At 46.0% G+C, this 26,887-nt stretch overlaps 1 protein-coding gene across 1 annotated transcript in view; it reads left to right on the top strand.

Annotated features, from left to right (window-relative positions):
- Positions 1-26,887, top strand: part of FRAS1 (Fraser extracellular matrix complex subunit 1) — a 356,176-nt gene that overhangs the window by 173,975 nt on the left and 155,314 nt on the right. The window contains exons 14-16 of the mRNA XM_083756149.1: positions 13,638-13,781; positions 20,435-20,575; positions 25,631-25,771. Coding sequence (XP_083612275.1) covers positions 13,638-13,781; positions 20,435-20,575; positions 25,631-25,771 — 426 coding nt within the window. The remainder of the gene's footprint in view (positions 1-13,637; positions 13,782-20,434; positions 20,576-25,630; positions 25,772-26,887) is intronic.

Here is a 26,887-nt window from a genome sequence, read left to right as displayed (position 1 = left end):
GAGATGCTTGATAACAATACAAAACAAAAATGTCGAACAGCAGCTGCTGTTATTAAACTGATACAAACAAATAAGGTTTAAAAAAATAACAAGAACAATGGAAGATTTTGTATCTTGGCTGCCAATTACCATAACTAAGTGGAAACAAAATAACTGAAGAATGTTAGGGTACATTGATACACACATAATTTTATTTGTAAGCTGCCTTTCTACAGTTAAAACCATGCTCAGGGCAGCTTACAACGGAAAAATAGACAATTGCAGACATAACGTAATAAAATATCAAATAATACACAACCACATTGAAAGAATTTCCACATAAATCATAACATCTAAAATAATGATACAAGAAAGTTAATAAAAGCAACACATGTACCCCAACAAAAAACCCCTAAACAATACCCTGGCCATGCTAATCCATGCTAAGTCTGCAATCCTATGTTCATATACTTCCCTGGGAGTAAAACCCATTGGACTCAATGGTACTTAATTCTGAGTATACATGCACAGGATTAGACTGTAAATTATGCTCAGAACAGACCTTTTTAAATTAATGGACCTAACTTACTCATGTTCATTAATTTCAATGAGCTAACTTTGAATAAATTGAATACCACCCATTGTGTACTGATCTAATAAAAAGCACGTTATTTCGTGATGGTTGAAATCAGCCTCTAGAAAAATTGGTGTGGGTGTAGGTGTGTGTGTGTGTGTGTGTGTGAGAGAGAGAGAGAGAGAGAGAGAGAGAGATCAGTTGCTTTTTAGGTATTTTCCCAGTCTCATTTAAAAGGTCATATTTGGCCTAATTACCACATTGTTAACAATTGGCTCAAATTGCATTTTGCTGAGAAATCATATATTATGTGGGTAGAAAGCATTCTGCGAACAGAGCGCACTTGCGTAGGCTTGAAAAGGCATAACTCATTTTCTTTCCATGATCCAGGCGTCTTAGGAATTTAGAATGTGTTTTGGCAAAGGCTGACAGAGGGGAATAGGGGGAGATGAGGGCACAGAGGCAGTGAGCAGGGTCTGGGCAGGACATTTTGAGAGAAGTGGGAGAGAACATGAAACATTGGCAGCCAAGCCCAGCTCAATCCACCCCTTGTTGGATTCTTCTAATTTAATTTGAGCAGTTCAAACATGTCTACTCAGAAGAAAACTCCACTGACTTCACTGGGGCTTACTCCCAAGTAAGCTTGATTTCCCAGTCGCTGGGAAACCCTAGCTTAATTTAGGCCACAAATCCATTTTAAAAAAATGGTCACATTGTGAAAAATCACAAGTACAGTCATGCCTCAGGTTAAATGTGCTTCAGGTTGAGCTGTTTTCAAGTTACGCTCCGCGATGACCCAGAAGTAACGGAGCCTGTTACTTCCGGGTTTCGCCACTCGTGCATGCGCAGACACTCAAAATGACGTCGCGCGCATGCACAGTAGCGGCGAATCTCGAGACGTGCAGACGCGCAGTCGTGGGTTACGCTCTACTCAGGATGCGAACAGGGCTCTGGAACGGATCCTGTTCGCATCCAGAGGTACCACTGTAGAAGTGCACTGTAGAAGGAAGAGCCGCATTCCCTGAAATAATGGAGTTTTATGGTCATCATGCCGTTGGCTAGAAAAGGCCACAACTTTATTGATTACAGCAATGAAAAGGTATTGGCTTAGGCATTGGATCGTGAAACAAGTGGGTTTATTCACCAGGGGTTCATCACCTGTTGATGCTAATCCAACTATAGGCTCACCCCTGCTGTCACCGAGGGTTGTGCCATGGCCTCCCGCCAAGCAGGCATCGGACAGAATACACGACCGCCAGATTCCTTTAACGGAATACCCCTAAACATTGAAGGCATAGGCGATGGCCACACCTAGCACTTCGACACACCACAGCACATTATTCCAATGCCTAACCTACCCACCAATACCACAAAAGTTGTGACGATTGCTACGAGGTAGGCGAAAAAACCAAAAAGCCTAATGCCAAATGGAAAAACTCCTACCAGGCCCCCCGTGCAACTGGGGCGACCAACCTAAGGTCCATAGCAAGGCCAATGACCTAAGCCCTAACTCAATGGGAGTGGAGGGTGGGTGACTCGCACAGGACGACCAAGAGAAATGAGGCTGGGGAAAGGCTGACGCTGCAGCATCAAGGCTGCTGGACACGCCCCCCCACGGCACCTGGCTGGACGGCCACCGGGGGGGGGGGTGTGAGCGCCAGCCAGGTGAGCTGGAGGCAGGGGCTACGCCCCCTGCTAGGGGCGGTGTTCAGGCTCCCGCCCACAACCACTCCCCTCTCTTTCAGGGAGGAGAGTCTTTGTCTGACAGTGTCCTGCAAACCCTGATGTCCTTCCAGTGAAAAAATTAATAGATTCACTTCTGACCCCCTTGAACCATTTGCAACATGCTGCCTTTAATAATAGCACACTTTCAGCAGGCAATATGACTGCAGGAGGTTCCCCTCGTGCTTCTAAGTGGTTCTCCATCTTTATGCAAGATGGAATTCTGAGTAGGAAGCAGCTGGCAATCTGCATGTTAATATGGTAGCTGCATGATGCCAGTACTTGCCAGCTGATTATGCCACACTGTCTGCCACCATTTTTAGGACCAATGGATCTCTGTAATTTTCAGCCTCCTGAAGCTCTGGCTGGAGGATTGAAAGCTTGAGAGGCACTGTTCTTACATGCTGTGCATGTGTGGCTTGATAATTTGCAAATGGGTTACCAAATAGTTCTTACAAAGGGGGTCAGAATTAGACAGCCCCTGGGCCAAATCACGCATATGCACACACACTGAGACCGAAATGAGACCTGGAAGGAGTTTACATTGGCTGATACTTCGCAAGGTGGGAGCTGTGGTCTCCCAAATCCTTTTGAAAGTAGCCTTCTTGCAAAACTAGTTTCATAGCCAGGCTGCTACCGAAAGTCCTCTTCATGTTGTCGTTTTGCCTTGCGTGAGAAATGTGCTGCCTCTGGGTCCAAGGTTTTTAGAATCACAAGGTCTAGAAATTTATTCCATCTGGGGAAAGGAAGCTGGGATTTTCTAACGATGGCATTCAATAAAAAAAAGTCCCCACTTAGAATATGCACAGTGCACAAATCAATGTTCCTTTAGAATTTGCAAATACAGTTGTACCTCGGGTTAAGTACTTAATACGTTCCGTAGGTCCGTACTTAACCTGAAACTGTTCTTAACCTGAAGCACCACTTTAGCTAATGGGGCCTCCTGCTGCTGCTGTGCCGCCGGAGCCCGATTTCTGTTCTTATCCTGAAGCAAAGTTCTTAACCTGAGCTACTATTTCTGGGTTAGCGGAGTCTGTAACCTGAAGCGTATGTAACCTAAAGCATATGTAACCCGAGGTACCACTGTATTGATGGCAAAATCTGAATTTTGCACTTGCCCAGTGAACTAATGGATGTGAGCGAAACAAACATAGTCTTGCACTCATAGATTGAAAAGGTGGTCTTTCCCATGTGGCTGAGCAGAGAGGGCTTTCCTTCCGGTCTACTCCTACTGAGTTTTACATTTTCCCTCTTGCTTGGCTCTCTTCAGCGACTCTTAATTGGCGAGCCCCCCCCCCGCAGCCAAATATGGCTATTCGTTTCACCTTATTACCGCTTTTGCAGCTCACTCATCCCGCATTTCATCCGCATTTGCACTCATGCATGTCGGCGGGAGAAAGTTGCTGGGAAAATTTCTTCTCTCTTTCCCTCCAAGGAGTTCAAGCAATTTGTTTTAGTTCTGCCTGACTGCACTTTTCTGCATAAAAAGAAGAGGGGGGGTGGAGAGAACCCACGGAAGAAAGTGCTGGGTTTCAGAACTTGTTCATAACTCAGTAGGCTATCCACTTCCCTCACCACGTGTGTGTTTTTGGCTCGAGGCATTAGCGGGAAGAAGACAGATTAAGCTGACATTAAGCCCCTCTCTGTACCCTCGTACAGAGTGTCTACAAATGGATAACTTCCCCAGCGATCACTTTTCTCTGATGCTCAGTGCTGAAACCTCGTGAGACGATGGCTATCCATTAAGTCCCACGAGGTGGTGAAAAGAATTTTCCTAGCCATGCAGTCAGAAATCTGGGAAAGCATCCGAGTGGTGAGATTCCTCTCTCAGCTTGGTCACTGCTTTCCCTTCTGCCAGTTGGTTCAGATAGTACCAGTGCTCTGACTCAATAAAAAACAGGTTTCCCACACGGTTACATGCACACCACAGTAATTTGCCACTACATCGTTTGATCTATTTATTTGGGTTTTTTAAAAATTAAAAATCTATACTATTGTACCTTGGTTCTCGAACGCCTTGCGACTCAAACGTTTTGGCTCCCGAACGCCGCATACCCAGAAATGAGTGTTCCGGTTTGTGAACGTTCTTTGGAACCTGAACGTCCAACGCAGCTTCCGATTGAGTGCAGGAGGCTCCTGAAGCCACTCAGAAGCCGCACCTTGGTTTTCAAACATTTTCGGAAGCCGAACGAATTTCCGGAACCAATTCTGTTAGAGAACCAAGGTTTGAATGTATTAGAAATGTGTATTACTTGTTTTTTTTTTTAATGTTTACTAGAAATGTACAAGGAGCCTTTAAAAAAGCAGCACTGGAAAAAATATTATATCAATGAGATAATGAAAGAATAATTGAAACTAAGTACAATACAGTCATACCTCAGGTTATAACCACTTCAAGTTGCGTTTTTTTGGGTTACGGACCGCCGAAACCCGGAAGTAACGTAATGGGTTTCTTCTGGGTTTTGGCGGTCACGCATGCACAGAAGTGCGGAATCGCAACCTGAGCGTGCGCAGACGCACAGATGCAGGTTGCGAGCACTGCAGGTTGCAAATGTGCATCCCGCATGGATCACGTTCACAATCCGAGCATCCACTGTATCAGGATTGCAGCAAGGTCGTATCTGTGATGGCCTCTGGAAACAACTTCATTCAGGTGATCTGTGGTGGGGCTCTGTGTAGCTCTGTGTGTGTGAAGAATGGCGGAAGGAAGCCCTGCATTCTTCAGAGGATTAAAGCCACAGCTACTGGCAAGGCAAGGCAAGGTCCCAAGCACTATGATCACTAAAAAATGGGAAGAAAAATCTTTGAGTGATTCACAAAGCAATTTTCAAGTGGTCCAGGTGGGAGCAAGTTTGAGAACCACTGAGTGGGATCATTTCTGAATAGTATTGTGACCCATGGGGGCTAGAATTCGGAGTTTATGTGTTCCGGCAACAGCCGATTGACGCGCATCTGATTGATGCACACGCATCGCGCTGAACTCAGAAGTGACCCGAAAATGCCACTGAAAGGGTGGAACAGGGGCGGGGTGGAACTTTTTACAAGGGCTCTGCAATGTAACTCCTGCACAAAGCGACGATTGCCTGTACTTGTGTTCCTTGTTGTTGGGTTTGGATTCATTAGGGCCAGGGCCTTTTCAGTACTGGCCCCGACTTGGTGGAACGCTCTGTCACAAGAGACTAGGGCCCTGCGGGACTTGACATCTTTCCGCAGGGCCTGCAAGACAGAGCTGTTCCACCAGGATTTTGGTTTGGACTCAGTCTGACCCTTATGTTTCCCTTCCCTTACAGTTTTGATCTTTGGGCTACTTTTAAAATGAGGCTGCATTTTAAATGGTATTTTAACCTGTATTTTAAATTGCCCCCCAATTATGTTTCTATTGTAATTTTACTGGTGTTAGCTGCCCTGAGCCTGGCTCTGGCCGGGGAGGGCGGGGTATAAATAAAATTTATTATTATTATTAATTATTATTATTAGTCTTTTGTGGTTATAATAACAATAATTTTTTATACCCTGCCCATCTGGCTGGGCTTCCCCAGCCACTCTGGGAAGCTTCCAACCAAATATTAAAATACAGTAAAGCATCAAACATTAAAAACTTCCCTAAACAGGGCTGCGTTCAGATGTCTTCTAAAAGTTTGGTAGTTGTTGTTCTCTTTGACATCTGGTGGGAGGGCATTCCACAGGGCGGGAGCCACTACCGAGAAGGCCCTCTGCCTGGTTCCCTGTAACTTGGCTTCTCACAGTGAGGGATCTGCCAGAAGGCCCTCAGTGCTGGACCTCAGTGTCCGGGTAGAATGATGGGGGTGGAGACACTCCTTCAGGTATACTGGACTGGGGCCGCTTAGGGCTTTAAAGGTCAGCACCAACACTTTGAATTGTGCTCGGAAATGTACTGGTTCTGTCTGCAGAGAGCCTGTTCTTTTTTGGGTTTTAACTCTAGGTTCATCATTACCCATGTGAACTCCCTCACCTAAGGTTAATGACACTCAGCCAATATAATTGCACCCCCCCCCCCCAATGCAAAGGATGAGGCATGAGAGTGGGATCAAGTCCGTGAGCAGCTGGAGGGCAATTTCAGATGGGAGAGGCAGGTTTGAGTCTGTGGGCATGTTCAGAGTTGAATGGAAGACCTGCCAGTTATTATCCATTTCCAACTTTTCTTTCCCCGTTTCATCACGAAGCAACCATGTTCCTTTAATCATTCCTTCCCCGCTCACCCCATGACATGCTTTCTTCCAGAATGAAGATCTGTGCGCAAACTAATTTGCTATGGCTCTTTCTTCCTTGACAGACACTTCTTTTAAAGAACGATAAATGCATTAAAAAGCGGAAATTGGAAATCTGTAAGGGACATTAACTGCACAATTAATGCTTGTTGGAACTATGGGTGACAGGGGGAGCGGATTAGGGCATGGGGAACTGCCTGTCTCAGAGGGTAGCTTTCCCCATATAGGCCCATGCAGCCCGCTGTACCTCAGCTAATGGTTCAGGCTCCATGCAGTTGTTGGTAACAAAACAACGTTTTGAACAGGGTGGTCAGCAGGGCTGCCAACACAGGGGCCTGAAGCAGGGTTTCCTCCCAGACTAAGAGAGAGAGAGAGAGAGAGAGAAAGAGAGAGAGAGAGAGTTACGAGTCTGGAAGCTCGGTTCTCTTTGATTCTTTTTTTAACATATCATTTTCAACAGTTATTAAACATACTTTTACATCTTATTCAGTTTTTTTGACTTCCATCAGTCCTGTCTGAAAATTTTCCAATCTAATCTCTTAGTATGCATTTCTTATTTTCCCTATTATATTTCAAACTCATAACCAATATCTCTACCTTTTTCTACTTTGTAACACTTTGTATATTTCTCCTTACAAAACTTCTTGCACAGTATGCCCCGCAAGACGAATGCCTCGCAAGACGGAAAACCCGCAAGACGAAAGGGTTTTCCATTTGCGAGTTGCTTTGCAAGACGAATTTCCCTATGGGCTTGCTTCGCAAGAAGAAAGCCCATAGGGAAATCTCCGGGGACCTCTTTTAAATGCTGGCGGTGGGGAGCAAAGCCTTTCCCCCCTTCCGGCCTTCAGAAGAGGTCCAGGAAGGCCGGCGGGGGCCGAAAGGCTTTGCTCCCCACCACCAGCATTTTAAAAGCAGTCCGGGATAGCAGGGAAGCGCTTCCCGCTATCCCGGACAGCTTTTGAAGGCAGGCGGGGGGAGCAAAGAAGGTCCCTCTTCTGAAGGCTGGCGGGGGGCAAAAGTCTTTGCTCCCCCCTGCCTGCCTTCCCTGCCGCCCGCCAGCATTTTAAAAACCCCCGGGACAGCGGAGGACTTCTCCGCTGTCCCAGGGCAATTTAAAAGCCCCCGGGAAGGCAGGCAGGGGGGACAAAGACTTTTGCCCCCCGCCAGCCTTCAGAAGAGGTCCTGCGTTTGTCCACTCTCCCGGGAAGGCAGGCAGGGGGGAGCAAAGACTTTTGCCCCCCGCCGGCCTTCAGAAGAGGTCCCGGGGTTTTTTAAAATGCTGGGGGTGGGAGGGAAGAAAAGCCCTTGTCCCCCCCCCAGCCTTCAGAAGAGGTCGGGGGACAGACTGTCCCCGGACCTGGTCTGAAGGCAGTTTCCATAGGAACGCATTGATTGATTTTCAATGCATTCCTATGGGAAACCGTGCTTCGCAAGACGAAAAACTCGCAAGACGAAAAAACCTGCGGAACGAATTAATTTCGTCTTGCGAGGCACCACTGTAGTCCTACTAGCGTAATTTGGTGATTACAGTTGCTCTTCAATTAATTCATATACTTCTTCCAATCTTCTGTAAATCTCTGGTCCTGCAGGTTTCGAATCCTTCCTGTCATTTTGTCCAGTTCTGCATAGTCCATTAATTTTGTCTGCCATTCTTCTTTCGTCGGAATTTCTTCTTGCTTCCATCGTTTCTCTTTGATTCACCATGCTTGGTTTCAGCACAGGTTAAAATCCATAGGAAAAACTAACTCCAGTTCTGTCTTGGGTGAGAAATATAGAGGGTTGCCTTCTTTTCAATGACTCTAACAATTCTGGAGCGCACTTCTGGAGAGATGCTCTTTCTTTGCTAGGCAGAAGAGGTGGGTGGGCGGGCCGGGCTGTCATTTTCTGTTTTGCAAAAAATGCCAGAACACTAGTGGTCACCTCTTTTTCCTCTGCAGCTGAAGAATCTTCTCTCTCTCTTTTGGAAGGAAGAGTTGGAGACCACAGAAGCCCCTATGTCTTGAGGCTTGGCTCTGTTTCCCTTTAGTTAGTCTCCCTTCCGTGAGTCTTCAGAACCACCCAGACAAATGAAAAAAGAGACATTGCAGAGTGAAGTGTGGGCGGGGGGCGGGGGGGAGCAATCGATAGTTGCTAGGATTTATTTATTTCTTTAAAAGCAGCCTAGGATAAATTGCCTCGACGGCTTTCCTCGTGGGCGCAGGAACTCAAGCTGCACGCTTGAACAGCAGCTCAAATTGCACAACAGCTGCTATTGTATTTGGGAATGTGTGTGTGTGTGTGTGTGTGTGTGTGTGGAGAATTTGCACTTGATGCACTGATCAGATTTTCAGTGCCTTTTCTCTTTAGAAAAGACCGTGATTGGCTTTTAGGGCAGATTAATGATCCGTGTTTCCCAAAACTATTGTGCTGATTAGGTTGGATGCTTCTCAACGGCGATGCTCTAAATAGACCTCGCAGTGGAATTCGGAAAGGTTGCAGTTGGTGCTGTAGCTTCTTTCTGTATCTCCTCCCCTGTAGACCTGCTTGGGTTAGCAGAACTTTTCCTTCTCCTTAGTTGCTCTGAACCCTCCAACACCACTGTCAGCCAGCACAGAGGATGAGCCACCAATCATTGAGAGATGGATGGGGATTCAGTCCTGAGCTGAGACTCTCTGTACCTGTTCACATGCTTCCTCAGTCACCTTAGGAGTGTGTACAAAACAAAAAAAATTCCTTCCAGTAGCACCTTAAAGACCAACTAAGTCAGTTCTTGGTATGAGCTTTCATGAAGAAGTGTGCATGCACATGAAAGCTCATACCAAGAACTGACTTAGTTGGTCTTTAAGGTGCTACTGGAAGGAATTTTTTTTGTTTTGACTATGGCAGACCAACACGGCTACCTATCTGTAACTTAGGAGTGTGTGTTATGCAAGGCAATCCCAAGGGAGATATCGATCCTGTGGACCTTTCCTGTTTGATCTGCGCCGTCCACGCAGCACTAAATATAGATGTCCTGATCCCAGCTAGGCAAGAGCCTTGCAACGATTTCTGCTTTTAAAACCGTCCAATAAGGAGTGGACCAAAAGGGTAGTGAGGGGAATGGATCTGAGAAACAAGGCAATTTGAGTAGGCTTGTTTCCTAATTACCTCGCTGTCCTCATTTGGCCTGCAAATTGAGACAGACACCTCCTCTCTTCCTTCTCTGGAGGTGAGCCAGCTCTGGAGTTTTATGTGTGAGATCATCATTGTGGCTAATAATGGGTGTTAGATACATCCTCTCACAATCCTTTTGTCTGTTTATGGATCCTTCTGATAGTGACATGAGGACACTTGTTCCCTTGCGATGTGATATGGTAGGATCCCAGCTTGTGTTCCAAAAAGGGTAATTATTAAACCATCTACGTGGCACTTTATGAAGTAGAATAAGTAGAAGTCGACATCTCTGCTCCAAGGAACTGAACTGTCTAAAGCAGCAGTTCTCCTCCTGTGGGTCCCCAGATGTTGTTGGACTATAACTCCCATCATACCTTGCAATAGGAAACAGCCCAAAACCCAAACACCACCTTCCATGGCCACACTCTTGCATGAGATCACGGCTCCCAAAAAGTGGTTTCCCCAGGCACAGCACCCCAAAATGCATGTTTCGGGGGAACATGCAAGATTGCTACCACCCCAAATCTTGCACAGTGCCCCAAAATGCACATTTTGGGTCGCCATTCCCAGAAAAAGTGCAGCCCAAAATTACACAAGATTTTAGTGGCCATTTTGACCACTGCCCTCTCATGAGGAAAAATGGGGTGTCCTGTTTTTTTCTGGGGCAGCTGACAGATATGTAATGTGTCCCTGAACTCTGATTATTCCTCTTGCTATCCTGGGCAGAGGGCTGTGTGTCTGTGTGTGTGTGTGTGTGTGTGTGTGTGTGTGTTTGTGTAGAAACTAGCCAGCTGTACAAAGGTAAAATTTACATTTATTGCTCCACCCACTTTTTCTTCTTTGGCCCTGCCCACCACTGAAATGAGGGACGCAGGTGGCACTGTGGGTTAAAGCCTCAGCGCCTAGGACTTGCCGATCGAAAGGTCGGCGGTTCGAATCCCTGCGGCGGGGTGCGCTCCCGCTGCTCGGTCCCAGCACCTGCCAACCTAGCAGTTCGAAAGCACCTCCGGGTGCAAGTAGATAAATAGGGACCGCTTACCAGCGGGAAGGTAAACGGCGTTTCCGTGTGCGGTTCTGGCTCGCCAGAGCAGCGATGTCACGCTGGCCACGTGACCCGGAAGTGTCTCCGGACAGCGCTGGCCCCTGGCCTCTTAAGTGAGATGGGCGCACAACCCCAGAGTCTGTCAAGACTGGCCCGTACGGGCAGGGGTACCTTTACCTTTACCTTTACCACTGAAATGTGACCCTTGAGTTTAAATACTTCTGATTTCAATGCAGGGCATCATTTAATGCAACGAATTGGAGGTAGAGCCAAGCAGCCAATGCAGGCAGAGTCTTACTTACTTTGGCTTTTCTCCCCGTCCTTCTCCTTTGGGCATTTCAGCCATTCTCAGACACAAGCATCAGATATTCGAGAACAAGGAGAAAAGTTGGCAGCATCCAGCACCTAGATGTGCCTGTGATTATTCAGGTCTGCTTCTGCCAAGAGATAGAGACAGAAAAGACACCAGGGAGTCTCTGTGTGATAGGAAGACTGTGAATATAGAATCGTAGAATTGCAGATTTGGAAGGGACCTGGAGGTGATCTGTTCCAACCCCTGCAATGCCTGTTTCAGGACTGGATTTTAGGGTGCAGGAAAACATGGTAGAGGGTCTTTTGCCCCCTTACCTTGCCCTAGTGATCAACCTCTCTTGAATAATTTGTTTCTGTTAGTGACTAGGCTCTATCCTGGGGACACGGGTGGCGCTGTAAGTTAAACCACAGAGCCTAGGACTTGCCGATCAGAAGGTCGGCAGTTCGAATCCCCGCAACGGGTGAGCTCCCGTTGCTCGGTCCCTGCTCCTGCCAACCTAGCAGTTCAAAAGCACATCAAAGTGCAAGTAGATAAATAGGTACCGCTCTGGCAGGAAGGTAAACGGCGTTTCCGTGTGCTGCTCTGGTTCGCCAGAAGCAGCTTAGTCATGCTGGCCACATGACCCGGAAGCTGTACGCCGGCTCCCTTTGCCAATAAAGCAAGATGAGCGCTGCAACCCCAGAGTCGTCCACGACTGGACCTAATGGTCAGGGGTCCCTTGACCTTTACCTAGGCTCTATCCTATGAGCTGAGATTTAAACAGCTGCATGTAAGAGCTGCTTGCTAATCTTATTTCTGAATTGTGCTTTGATCCCTGATATCTTTTTCCTATGGGAAGATTAAAGAGCCTTACGTGGTGCTCCCAGGAGGCCCCACGTCCAGAGACTAACCAGGCTGAGATCTGCTTAGCTTTAACAATACACCAGCAACCCATGCCCTCCGATCATAAAATGAGCCCTGCCATATCATAATGGTAGCTATGTTCTACCCTGACCCTGACCCAGTTTGTATAATTTATACCTTTATAAAATGCCTAAAGGTACGCTAGCGAATTACCAGCCCTGCAAATTGCCAATGTACGATTCTCACCCTCTGGGCTTGTTTTATATACCCATTCGTGCCCCCCCCCCGGACAAGTCAGGAGCAAATGTCACCAGGGGTTCATTCCTGTCTGTTTAGCAAGCAAAGACATGCCTTGTTGAGGAACAATAAAAGTTAAGAACCTCTTCAGGACAAAACTTGGGTGTAATCAATTTTTTAAAAGCAAAAATACCTAAAACTAAAGAGATTTTGTGGTGTTTGTGTAAGCGCTGGCTGCACATGACTTAACATGCCACAGCCGTACTGAATGCCAGATATAAATCTGTCTTGTTCTGTACAGATCATAGCAGCATGTTGTCTCCTTCCACCCGCTGTGCTCCCTATGCGTGTCTTCTTGTAGATCCGATGTCCATAACTTTCCTTTATTTCATTGTACACAATTGAGCGCAAGCTGCCGCCTCTCCCAGAAAATAGACACATATCTGTTGCTGCTGCAAGCTGGCTTTTAGCTCCACGATGGCTCACCTCTCCAAAAGGGTATGAGAAATGAAAGTCTACCAGGCTTGCATGTTAATAATAATAATAATGTAAACAACAAAACTGTTATGTATTCAGTGGTCTGCGTTTGCATGAGCTTGAGTCTGGACTAAGGATTCTGAGCTCCTGTGTTCTGATTCGATACATGATGTCTAGTCACAGAACATTTCAGGATTTGGGCCTCTGCCATTGGCCCTTGAACTCTGAGTCGTGATTTGCAGCTTGGAAGTCTAGACAGCCAATCACGTTGGGAGTGGGAGTGGCCCAGGCTTTCAGAAATGTATATAAGCAGTTGCTTTGCCCCGTGAGATAGTTCAACAAAGGTTCTTGCTGTTATCATTGTGCCTTGCCTCATGGGAACCCACTTACACTTCAAAAACATTGCAGTGGGGGTGGTCCTGCTCAGTGTTCCAGCCATGCCTCTTCCAGGATACTCCAGTCAGTTCCCATGAAACCCCTTCCTCTCCATTTTCTGATTTCCTACCTCACAACAAAACACTCACCATTCCGTGGCCACTGAGTATTCTCAGTCCCCGTTGGGCTATTTGGGGTGATCCTTTTGTCTTCTTTATTTCATACCTCTAAAGAGTTCTTTTTCTTCTTCTGCAAGCCTTAGTTTTGCTGAGCATGTTGACACCTACACAGCTGATGTAACTCAAAAACCCTGATTTTCCTCTTGGTGTGTGTATGACATTAGTTGCACTAAAACTGCTTCAGCGAAGTGAGCTCATGGTTAATGCTCAGCATAGACCAGCTGCAGGTGAGACATGAGATTGAACATACACCAATAAGGTTTTGGTCTGTACCAAAACAGGTGATTTGGTTTCCCTGTTTGATCATCCTCCATAGCACCTATTAGCTTGACGTGCAGAAAATAGCCAGGGAATCTTTCCACTGAATGGGGACGAACATTTTCACATGTCTGTGGGACATGCTGCTGTTTATAAACCTTTGCTACAAGGGCCAGATGAGAAGTTCGCAATCCTATAAGGGAGGTTTCTGATGCTCAGTGACTGGATGAGGCAACTCCGTTATCCTCTGACCTGCAAACTTTTTTCTTGACTTCAGCTTGCCATGAATCCTGCGCTACTTGCTGGGGCCCAAACGCTAACAATTGCTTCACCTGCAAAGACCCGTCCGACGTGTTATGGGAAGGTTCCTGTGTTGCGAGTTGTGGCCCGGGGTTCTACATCCAGGATGGTGTTTGCAAAGGTAAAAAAGCTTCAAGCTGTCTAGTGGCCTTCATTTGTTTTTTTTTCCTTCTGCAGAGTTCTTCGAGTGAAACTGGTATCCATTTTTGTGTTTCACGTTTTGGTAGGAGTCCCCGGGGGGGGGGGTTGCTTCCTTTAGAGCAGGGGTGGGAAATTGCCTGGGGTTCCTTTCTGGGCTGCCTGGACATTTTACCTAAACCATGTCTGTCCTGCTCATCAGCTGACATCGCTGGTGGCAGCGTCCACATATGGAGAGAGCCAGTGGATTCACGACAATGAGGACACACCCTCAGTTCTCTTCAGCGCCTCCACATGCAAAGTGACAGTCAGGGAAATGCCATTCCCTCAGTGAAACTCTTTATCCAAGCTATGAGGAGTTCTCCAACATTGTATTGGTATAGGTTTAAGGGGTGGGGGAAATCTCCCTGAACTCCAGAAATTAATGTCAGGGTTTCAATTAATATGGGACGCGGGTGGTGCTGTGGGTTAAACCACAGAGCCTAGGACTTGCCAATCAGAAGGTCGGCGGTTCGAATCCCCGTGACGGGGTGAGCTCCCATTGCTGGGACCCTGCTCCTGCCAACCTAGCAGTTTGAAAGCCCATCAAAGTGCAAGTAGATCAATAGGTACCGCTCCGGCGGGAAGGTAAATGGCGTTTCCGTGCACTGCTCTGGTTCGCCAGAAGCGGCTTAGTCATGCTGGCCACATGACCTGGAAGTTATACGCCGGCTCCCTCAGCCAATAAAGCGAGATGAGCGCCGCAACCCCAGAGTCGGCCACGACTGGACCTAATGGTCAGGGGTCCCTTTACCTTTACCTTCAATTAATGGGCATTTGATTAATATGGATTAAAGGGCAGAATTGTGCCAGATAGGAAATTCCTGGGCTGGCTTATGCAAATCAGTCCAGTTGGCTGGGTGAAGAGCAAACCTCTTAACATGACAAAAGGTGTTGATGAAGCCAGTGCAGGATTTACCTATAAGCTAAACAAGCTATAGGTTAGGGCCCCACTCTCTTGCCCCACCCCCCAATTTCAAGGACAAAAAAATCCTAGATGCACATTTCCAAAATATAAGATAAAAAACAAATAAAATAAAACCTACATACATCAACAGTGTTTTGTGTTGTGTAAGCTCCTATGATGAAAGTAATGGACCCCAATCATTTTAAGCTAGTGCTTAGCAATTATTTCACTATTAATATACTTCTTCTTAATTGTATTTCACTATTAATAAACTTCTTAATAGTATTTCAGTTTAACAATTACTTTGATGAAATACATACTTTGTTATGCGCAAATGGCCATATATTCAACACACACAAAACAGCGACAATTTGTTGTTGACAAAGGACAGCTGGACATATAAAGGGCCCCATTATCTTCAGTAACTTAGGGCCTCATCAAACCTAAATCTGGCCCTGGGTGAGCTATTGTAGAGTGACCTCTTACCAAGGCGATGGGGTGTATGTTTGAGGGGACAGAAAAAGAGTTTCTGGGAAGAAGAGGCAGTAGGAAGAGCTGAGATCCATCTTTGGAAGAGACTGACTGCAGGCAGCTTCTGCTATAAGACCTGGACTCCCTCCTTCAGACTGAAGGTGTAAATAGGTGAAGAAACCATATTTCTTAAAGCGCAACGGTCTCTGCCGCCTATTCAATTCAACCCTGTGTGAGTGTCTGGGACCCCATGGGCTCGTGCCATCACTCAGCAGAGACTGGCCCCCGACTTTTGTAACAGTATTTTCCCTCCACTCTTCTTTATTCTCTGCTTTCCTTCCACATTTCCCTTCTCTGTGTTTTTTTAGTTACACCAACAGCAGCCTTTAGTCCCCATAATGCTGAAAAATTGCACAACTGGAAGTTAACTGTTGGCAAGGTCTATTCCTGAACCTTCCCCACGAGTGGTCTTGTGCAACTTGGAAATATGTTCCTTTATGCTTTCATTGCTACTTGACAGTCAAGAGAACCTCCAATCTTTCAGCATCTGATTATCTATAACAACCAAATCCTCTTTAAAAAGGAGTGGCGTTTTTAATACCGGCAATGTATGCTATCGGGCATGTCTGTCCTCAGCCGAGAAACCAACCCTTTCACCCAGATAATGTTATGATTATGGTCTGTCTAAGCAAGGATTCCTTGCACACAGGCGTCTTGGGTTTCAGGACTACCTATCCCTGGGGCAGAAGTAGAAAGCGAGAGGGATTGTTGCAGTTGCAGAGATTGCTGGCAAAAACCACAGTTGCCAACTTCTTCACTGGGCTGGCTTCTTTAACTCTTTCAACTCTGGCTGGAAGGAAAGCAGCTGGGGGTGGGCAGAGATCGCAGGGCAAAACCAAAAAATATCCAGCGAGGAAGGGTGGAGCACTCTTCACAGGGTGGTCTCTTACGCATTGTCAAAAAGGGAAGGCACCAATTTGCATTGCATTGCATATGTTGATTTATATGCCTAGATGCAAATTGAGAAAAAAGTGCTATGATTTAAATGGAAAGATGGCACATCTCCCCATAGTTGGGGAGGCTGACCAGGTGATCTGAGTGCTTGCTCAGTCTGCTCTCCAGGTGTTACCTGTTGACAGAGGGATGCGGGTGGCGCTGTGGTCTAAACCACTGAGCCTCTTGCTGATCAGAAGGTTGGTGGTTCAAATGCCTGTGGTGGAGAGAGCTCCCATTGCTCTGTCCCAGCTCCTGCCAACCTAGCAGCTTGAAAGCACACCAGTGAAAGTAGATAAATAGGTACCGCTGTAGCAGGAAGATAAACGGCATTTCTGTGCACTCTGGTTTCCGTAATGCTGTATTGTTTTTAACACTTGATTGGCAGCCGCCCAGAGTGGCTGGGGAAACTCAGCCAGATGGGTGGGGTATAAATAAATAAATTATTATTATTATTATTATTATTAGTGGGTGGTGCTGTGGTCTAAACCACTGAGCCTCTTGAGCTTGCCAATCGGAAGGTTGGCGGTTTGAATCCCCATGATGGGGTAAGCTCCTGTTGCTCTGTCCCAGCTCCTGCCAACCTAGCATTTCGAAAGCATACCAGTGCAAGTAGATAAATAGGTACCGCTGTGGCGGGAAGGGAAACAGCGTTTCCATGCACTGTGGTTTACGTCACGGTGTTTCGTTGCACCAGAAGCGGTTTAGTCCTGCTGGCCACATGACCTGGAAAGCTGTCTCTGGACAATCACTGGCTCACTCAACCTGAAAGCAAGATGAGCGCCACAACCCCATAGTCACCTTTGACTGGACCTAACCGTCCAGGGCTCCTATACCTTTACCTTACTTGTTGATAGACTGCTGCAAACCTCCTTGCCCCCTGCTCTCCCTTCTGAGGGGGGTCTTTATCTTTCAGTTGGATTCGGACTGGGCAGTCCTTCCAATAGAGGGCGCCTTCAGACCCAAGGGGGTCCCCTGAAAGCCCTTGAAATAGAGGTGTGCCCTATGCCAAATGCCTTTCGCTTCTCCATTAGTATATATTGCAACCTGCTCCTGCTGTTTTGCAGCTATTTAATAGGGTTGGTTTGGGTTGGCCAGCTGCGTTTGGTCCTTAAAAATGTTTTACTCTCCAGGGCTAATCAGATAGCCCTTGGCACGTGCCTATAAAACCTCTGGAGCAACAAGCCCAAATTAAATGTTAGGAAGAACTTTCTGATGGTAAGAGCTGTTGACAGTGAAACAGTCTCCCTTGGAAGGTGGTAGACTGTCCTTCCTTGGAGTTTATATATATATATATATATATATATATATATATATATATGCTTTCGTAGATTTTCACGGGTACAGGAATGCAGGTTTTGGTGTCCTCGGGTGTCTTCCCGTGTAAAAGTTGGGGTGTCTAGGCGACGTTTCGACGAGGTCTCACTCGTCATCTTCAGGCTGGTGCTTTCGGCTTCTTGTTACTGGAACAGAGCGGGATCTCAATGTTTGAGTTCCTATAAATATCCATTGGCAATTTACACCCCAAAATACAATTCACTATGGAAATAGAAGCCAACAACCAACTTCCCTTCCTTGACGTCCTAATCTACAAAAAACCTGATGGCTCCCTAGGACACACTATCTACCAGAAAAAAACACACACCAACCGCTACTTACATGCACAATCACACCACCACCCTGCACAAATAAACTCTGTAGCCAAGACTCTCATCTCCAGAACCAAACGCCTGGCTGACAAAGACCACTTGACAACTGAGTTACAGAATCTCTCAAATGTGTTAATTGCCAATGGATATTTATAGGAACTCAAACATTGAGATCCCGCTCTGTTCCAGTAACAAGAAGCCGAAAGCACCAGCCTGAAGATGACGAGTGAGACCTCGTCGAAACGTCGCCTAGACACCCCAACTTTTACACGGGAAGACACCCGAGGACACCAAAACCTGCATATATATATATATATATATATATATATATATATATATATATTTAACATAATTGTTACAAAATATAAGCAAAATATTGCAAATACATACATACATATATATTTCAAATAAGCACATATATATGAAAAAAGGAACAAAAGAGAAAATAGAAGGAAAGAAAAAAGAAGAAAAGTTGAAAGAATTGCTTCCAAGTTTATTCTACAAATATCTCAATATGAAAATAATTATAAAATTTCATTGATCGACTTCCATCGCTTTCACTGCACTTCCTATATGCATTTTAAGCAAGACTGTATCTGTTATTCCATAGTTTCCCCATACAATCTCACACTAATATTCTAATCAATAGGTTTTCTAAATCTTTCATAAATCTGTTCTAAACACAACCAGTACCTTACATTTAATCCTTGTCTACATACATAAATTAAAAATGATTTGATAAGACAAAAACCAGAAAATATAATCCAGAAACAATGGAAATGTTTAAATGATTACTTCCTTGGAGGTTTTTAAGCAGAGGTTGGAAGGCCATCTTTCATGGATGCTTTCGTTGAGATTCCTGCATTGCAGGCGGTTGGACCAGATGATTTTTTTGGGTCCTTTCCAACCCTACGCATGACCTTCAATATGCTTGACTCCCTCCTTTTTTGGGGGGGAGGGGTCATGGCAGTTCTCGGCAGCCAGCCAAACAAGGAGGTTTACATGTGGTTAACTGGATGTACCCAACTTGGTGAGCCCCGCTTTACCTCCCTGTCAGGGAACTGCCATCGACTCAGGGGCGAGAAGGGGAAAACCAAATGGATTACAGACAGCCCCCAAAGACTGTGGGAAGCAGCACTTCCTCAGCGGAGGAGAGTACCGTATTTTTTGCTCTATAAGACTCACTTTCCCCCTCCTAAAACGTAAGGGAAAATGTGTGTGCGTCTTATGGAGCGAATGCAGGCTGCGCAGCTATCACAGAAGCCAGAACAGCTAGAGGGATTGCTGCTTTCACTGCGCAGCAATCCCTCTTGCCGTTCTGGCTTCTGAGATTCAGAATATTTTTTTTTCTTGTTTTTCTCCTCCAAAAACTAGGTGCATCTTGTGGTCTGGTGCGTCTTATAGAGTGAAAAATACGGTAATCATGCCTCCAGTGGAGATGAGTTGCAGGGCTTGGAGGAGGCGAGGTGGTACCTGGACACGTTGCCTGGGCAAAGAGGGGAGAAGAGAGGTCCTCCGTTACCCACGCCCTCCTTGCGCAGCAGGCTTCCGCGCAGAGAGGGGAAGCACAGACTGGGCGTCAAGAAACTACTCTGCTGGGGAAGGTTTAAGGACCGCCCACTCTCAGATTCTGCCAGTGAATGAGCAAGACACGGAATAGAGGCACTGTGCATAGTGAATGTTGGGTTTTTTTGGCACCAATAACAAGGCTTTACCAGACCAGGGAGGCATTTGCCTGATTGCTCTCGAGCAACCCCCTGATACCCTTACACTCCCCTTTGGAAAACACCCTGAAATTTATGGTATGTGGCTCTTGTGCTTTATTAATAGTATAAATATTTATAAAATAATTTATATGACCCTTCTTTGGTCATATAGCCCACCCAAAATGGCTTATGGTATCATTAATAAATTTTAAAAGCCACACACAGTGTAAAAAACTAACAATAGCAGCATTATTAAGAACCATCTAAAGACCTGTTGGTGGGGTTAAACCACAGAGCCTAGGACTTGCTGATCAGAAGGTCGGTGGTTTGAATCCCTGCGACGGGGTGAGCTCCCGTTCCTCAGTCCCTGCTCCTGCCAAACTAGCAGTTCGAAAGCATGTCAAAGTGCAAGTAGATAAATAGGTACCACTTCGGCGGGAAGGTAAACGGCGTTTCTGTTCACTGCTCTGGTTAGCCAGAAGCGGCTTAGTCATGCTGGCCACATGACCCGGAAGCTGTATGCCAGCTCCCTTGGCCAATAAAGCGAGATGAGCGCCGCAACCCCAGAGTCGTCCACGGCTGGACCTAATGGTCAGGGGTCCCTTTACTTTTACCTTTAAAGACCTGTTGTAACAAGTAGACGGAATTGACACCATATTTGAATTTCCCCTTCTTAAAATAAGGCCCTGAGAGGATGCCCTGGCCTTATTTAAGAGGGGGGCGGGGAACATTTTGGAAAAGGGGGGCTTTTAAAAACCCCTGAAAATTCTGCAGCGTTGAGACTATGTACACGAAACGCGATACGACTTTTCTTGCCTTTTCCCTCCCTTTGCCTGTTGCAACTCATGACTCGTATTCTTGCCTTCGTTAGCTTGCAATGAGACCTGCAGTAAATGTTACTCAGACCGGCCCAGTTGCTCAGCCTGTCCTCCGGGCGGACTTTTGCACGGCGGGGACTGCGTGTCGGAATGCCCCAGCGGCTACTACGCAGACAGTTCTCAAAGATGCAGAGGTGAGGCTTGCTTTTCATTATTTATTTCATTTATAGGTTTGCATCCTGCACGGTCATCAAAGAGCCCAGGCGGTGAAGGCAGCCCATCCATTAAAAACAATCGACGGCGGTTGAGCCCTGTGTCAGAAAAGCCCTACGTAAACAAGAATAGTCTCAAAATGGGCGTCTGAAGCAAAGCATTGGTGGTGTTTGCTTCCTTGTAAAGGAGTCCCACAACCTAAGCACGGGGGCATTAAGTGCCCCCAGTCTTGCAGATGCAATGCGGACGTCATGTTGCAGGCTTTATTTGTGCCTCTCTGTCTGAATGTAAAGATTAGAATTACGATACGATACAATGCGATAATCTTTATTGTCATTGTCCCATACAGAACAACGGAATTGAAAAAAATCTACATCAGACATTCAAAAACCAACAAGCCTGCTATTCCAGCCAATCCACCCTGGTTAGCCCCCTAAAAACTCTGATAAAGTAAAGGACCCCTGACCATTAGGTCCAGTCGTGGCCGACTCTGGAGTTGTGGCGCTCATCTCGCTTTATTGGCCAAGGGAGCCGGCGTACAGCTTCCAGGTCATGTGGCCAGCATGACTAAGCCGCTTCTGGCGAAACCAGAACAGCGCACGGAATCGCCGTTTACCTTCCTGCCGGAGCGGTACCTATTTATCTACTTGCACTTTTGATGTGCTTTCGAACTGCTAGGTTGGCAGGAGCAGGGACCGAGCAATGGGAGCTCACCCCGTCGCGGGGATTCAAACCGCCAACCTTCTGATCGGCAAGTCCTAGGCTCTGTGGTTTAACCCACAGCGCCACCCGCGTCCCCCCCCAAAAACAAACAAACAAAAACCTCTGATACCCCATAATACAGTATACTCCCATAGAGACTACCTTACACTGTGTTTACATGGCACTGTCAGCAGGAAAATGTAATGATGTTTTTGTGTATGTTTATCTATTGATACAGATACACACACACACACACACACACACACACACACACACACAAAGCACTGTTTGCAGTAACCTTTCCAGTGACCGCTGGGAGATGTTAAAGTTACTGATCTGATTCTGTTTGAGATTTATTCATGCACACAGCTGTTGCGTTATATTGTTGTTCTGTATGATTGTATTTTTATTGTTTGCTGTTGTAAGCTGTCCTGAGGATGCTAATGAGCACTGAAGGGTAGGGAATACATTTTAGAAATGGATAATAATAATTAAAAAGTGAGCCTTTGCTTTTTTAAAAAATAAATAAATACTTGAGCCATTTCTAAATTGCAGGAAGATGCTAAAGGCTTTATAGCTATGCAGTATAAACAGCTGTCAAATCCAAACTGGACCACCTTTCTGGGGGAAACGAGAGCAGTCACTCAGACACAGACATTTAGGTGATTCCTTTTAGTGTTCTTTCATTGGTGTTCCCAGCCTTTCTGACTTTTATGTCAATCCAACAGCTCACTGTGGAATAGGGCTTCTCAGATTTCTGACAGCTCGGCAATTTAGGCTGCCATCAGCTGCATGCTTACCTGGGTGCAAGTCCCTTTGAACGCAGTGCGGGGCCGACTTATGAGCAAACATGCATCAGATCAGGCCGTTCTTTTGGCTTGAAAGTGAAGGAATATTCCACTCAAAAAGTGTACAATGGAAATAATGATTTACACTTGTGTTTGTCGCTTGATCAGTTGTCGGTCACTCAGTTTCTTCGTTACGGTGAATGGCCGGCATTCAAAAAAGAGACTTTGCACAAGTATGTAAAATAGTTCCAAAGAAACAAACTAGAGACCCATAACAGTAACGTTATTAGTGACTGTACTATAAAATGCTGGGCACAGAGAACAGCGTAATAAGCTTACTAAAATCAGTCCCTGGAGAGTTTTACCTGCAGCAACACAATATTTAGCCACCCTGGAAGAGGAGAATGCATTGTGAGCCGAAAGAATTAAGAAAGCATAAAAATGCATTTGATCGTCCTGGGAATTCACATAAAAAGGGTTCAGTAAAAATCTTACATATATCATGATAAAAGGAACAAAGCAGAAGAACGTGATCTATCGATTCTGCCTCTTTGTTATTCACAGAGGCGTTTAAGTTGACAGTAGGGGATTTCTTTTTTCTTATCTTCCTTTTTTTGGAAACTCCCTTCCAGAACTGCTGATGAAAGAACATTTAAATGCACCAGAGTAAAGGCTCTGTGATGTTTTCAAACAGAGAGATTGAAATGTGGGCATCCCCTCCCGATTGCAAGGACAGAAGCTCAGAGTAGTGTTTGACTGATTTGCCTGAGGTGAAGAACAAAATGGCACCCCGTTCTGTTCTATGTTCAGAAGTTGCCTGGCCGTTGAGTCTTATCTAAACACTGGCACCTGAGGGCTAACTTAGCAGGCCATGTGGTGCACACAGTGCTGACCTTTAAAGCCCTAAACGGCCTCGGACCAGTATACCTGAAGGAGCATCTCCACCCCCATTGCTCTGCCCGGACTCTGAGAGCCTTCTGGCGGTTCCCTCACTGCGAGAACTGAGGTTACAGGGAAACAGGCAGAGGGCCTTCTTGGTAGTCATGCCCTCCCGTCAGATGTCAAGGAAATAAACAACTACAGTGGTACCTCGGGTTAAGAACTTAATTCGTTCTGGAGGTCCGTTCTTAACCTGAAACTGTTCTTCACCTGAGGTACCACTTTAGCTGCCGCTGCACTTATACCGCAAAATTTCTGTTCTCATCCTGAAGCAAAGTTCTTAACCCAAGGTACTATTTCTAGGTTAGCAGAGTCTGTAACCTGAAGCGTCTGTAATATAATAATAATAATAATAATAATAATAATAATAATAATAATAATAATAATAATAATAATTTATTAGCATTATTTTCTTTGACACCTTACTGCCACTGCCCCCCCCCCCCAGCATCTGAGATGGATACATCATCCTCTCTAATGGCATGGCTGGCTCTACAAATAACTTCCTGTGGTTAGAAAAAGATTCCTCCATTTGCAGATTCTCTTGACAATCAGTCAATTTAGCCTCTAGCTATCCCATGATCCAGGTCTCGTCCCCTCCCTTCTCCTTTCCTTTAGGCAACTCGTTCACTCTCTCAGTCCTGTGGGGAACACCAGTGACCTACTTCATAGAGCGGTTAAGAGGAAAGGAAATCATTTGTATGTTAAAAGTTCCAAACACACACACACACACACACACACACACACACACACACACACACACACTGGATTCAAGGCAATGCTATTTGTGGAAGGTCAAACCTTTGCTTTTAATTTTCCTGAATCTGTAGAGCAGGCATGCTCAGCTTTGAGGTCCACCAAGCTGAAGGTGTCCCAGCAGTCTGGTCGGAATTCACTAAAGCTTCTGGTTTTGCTGCTTTTCTGCTATTACAAAAACGGGGTGGGGGGGGGCTGGAGGGGAGAGAGAGCTGTCAAGCCTTGACTATAAAGATTACTTTTCAAGCAGTGATATGCAGAGCCAAAGCATCCCATACCAGAACAAAACAGGCCAGTGAAATCAGGACTATCAAACTCCAAGCACAAGTTCCTAACTCGTCTGCCAGCAGACGCTTCCTTTTATAGGAGCTGCTGAGAGACAAGGATGGGCCTTTTCCGTGGTGGCTCCCCATCTATGGAATGCTCTCCCCAGAGCCATGATTACATATTTTTAGGCCAGGTGAAAACATTCCTATTCGCTCAGGACTTTGGGCATTAAATCATTTATGGTCTGTTAAATTTGGGTGGGAGGGCTGTTGTTATGATTATTTTATTATGATGCTGTGTATTGTGTTTTTAGCATTATGCAGCATAAATTATGTTCTTAATGTACACTGCCTTGGGATCTTTGAATAAATAAATCAAATTAATAATAATAATAATAATAATAATAATAATAATAATATAATTTATTTATACCCCGCCCATCTGGCTGGGTTTCCCCAACCACTCTGGGCGGCTTCCAACAGAACACTAAAATACAATAACCTATTAAACATTAAAAGCTTCACTAAACAGGGCTGCCTTCAGATGTCTTCTAAAAGTTAACAGATAACAACAACAACAACAACAACAACAACAACAACAACAACAACAACAACAGGGAATGCACAGATCTGTTCTGTTTCATGTTGGCTGACAGTCACTGGTCTGATCTGTCCCATTTGTGGGCAGATTTTTTTTTGGGGGGGGGGGGAATACATAAAAAGTTTGCACAAATTGACTGCATCATTATATGTAACACTGTACACTTTTTTGTATGCGTTTTCCCAAAACATGAATTAGTTTCCCTAGCTGGAACTAAAACAAATAAGGTCAACTGGCCTCAGGTGGATAGAGCAGGAGTTCAAAGAGTCCTTAGGAAGCTCAACAATTCCAACTACCAGAAAGTGATCATTTAAAGCACCAGAAATTGCTTTACATGAATAAATTCACTAATGCGGTCAATAGAAGAAACAGTATTCAGTAAGTACGTGGGTGGTGCTGTGGTCTAAACCACTGAGCCTCTTGGGCTTGCCGATCAGAAGGTCAGCGGTTCGAATCCCCACAACGGGGTGAGTTCCTGTTGCTCGGTCCCTGCTCCTGCCAACCTAGCAGTTCGAAAGCATGCCAGTGCAAGTAGATAAATAGGTACCACTTCGGCTGGAAGGTAAATGGCATTTCCGTGCACTCCGCTGGTTTCGCCAGAAGCAGCTTAGTCATGCTGGCCACATGACCCAGAAAAACTGTCTGCGGACAAACGCCGGCTCCCTCGGCCTGTAAAGCAAGATGAGCGTTGCAACCCCAGAGTCGCCTGCGACTCGACTTAACTATCAGGGGTCCTTTACCTTTACATTTAATGCCTCTGAATGTCGGTTGCTGGAAACCTCAGGAGGGGAAAGTTGTTGCTGTACCCTACCCCTTTTTTTGTGGGTTTTCCACAGGTATCTGGTGAGCTAGGCCTCATCCAGCAGGGTTCTCCTTATGTTCTGAAATGTGGAAGAAAATATACGGGAAGGAAACAGTGTGGCTGGGTGGAATGAGAGTCAAGTATGTCCCGCTTACAAACTTCCTCTGTTCCTTCTTTACCAGCTTGCCACCGCTCCTGCGCCAGCTGTGTCGGACCTTTGTCTACTCAGTGTGCGTCCTGTTCCTTTCCCCTAGTCCTGCGCCGGGGTCAGTGCCTTTCTGCATGTGGAAAGGGCTTTTATCAGGACCACACCATCTGCAAAGGTAAGAGAAATGTTGCTTCTAGTTGCAGGCCTAATAGGAAAGGAAAGCCTGCAACCCGATCTCAACAGGACTATAATAATAATAATAATAATAATAATAATAATAATAATAATAATAATTTATTTATACCCCGCCCATCTGGTTGGGCCTCCCCAGCCACTCTGGGCGGCTTCCATAGAAACCAAAAATACAGTAAAATATCACACGTTAAAAACTTCCCTGAACAGGGCTGCCTTAAGATGTCTTCTGAATGTCACGTAGTTGTTTATCGCTTTGACATCTTCTGGAAGGGCGTTCCACAGGGCGGGCGCCACTACCGAGAAGGCCCTCTGCCTGGTTCCCTGTAGCTTTGCTTCTCGCAATGAGGGAACCGCCAGAAGGCCCTCGGCGCTGGACCTCAGCGTCTGGGCAGAATGATGGGGGTGGAGACGCTCCTTCAGGTATACTGGACCAAGGCCGTTTAGGGCTTTAAAGGTCAGCACCAACACTTTGAATTGTGCTCGGAAACGTACTGGCAGCCAATGTAGGTCTTTCAAGACCGGTGTTATATGGTCTCGGCGGCCGCCCCCAGTCACCAGTCTAGCTGCCGCATTCTGGATTAGTTGTAGTTTCCGGGTCACCTTCAAAGGTAGCCCCACGTAGAGCGCATTGCAGTAGTCCAAGCGGGAGATAACCAGAGCATGCACCACTCTGGCGAGACAGTCCGCAGGCAGATAGGGTCTCAGCCTACGTACCAAATGGAGCTGGTAAACAACTGCCCTGGCCACAGATTTGACCTGTGCCTCCATGGACAGCTGTGAGTCCAAAATGACTCCCAGGCTGCGCACCTGGTCCTTCAGGGGCACAGTTACCCCATTCAGGACCAGGGAATCCTCCACACCTGCCTGTCTCCTGTCCCCCCAAAACAGTACTTCTGTCTTGTCAGGATTCAACCTCAATCTGTTAGCCGCCATCCATCCTCCAACCGCTTCCAGACACTCACACAGGACCTTCACCGCCTTCACTGGTTCTGATTTAAAAGAGAGGTAGAGCTGGGTATCATCTGCATACTGATGAACACCCAGCCCAAACCTCCTGATGATCTCTCCCAGAGGCTGCATGTAAATGTTGAAAAGC

Source organism: Podarcis gaigeae (assembly GCF_964106915.1).
Source record: "Podarcis gaigeae genome assembly, chromosome: 9".
In the NCBI taxonomy this organism is placed as follows: Eukaryota; Metazoa; Chordata; class Lepidosauria; order Squamata; family Lacertidae; genus Podarcis; species Podarcis gaigeae.
This window is presented reverse-complemented; position numbering and strand designations above follow the sequence as displayed.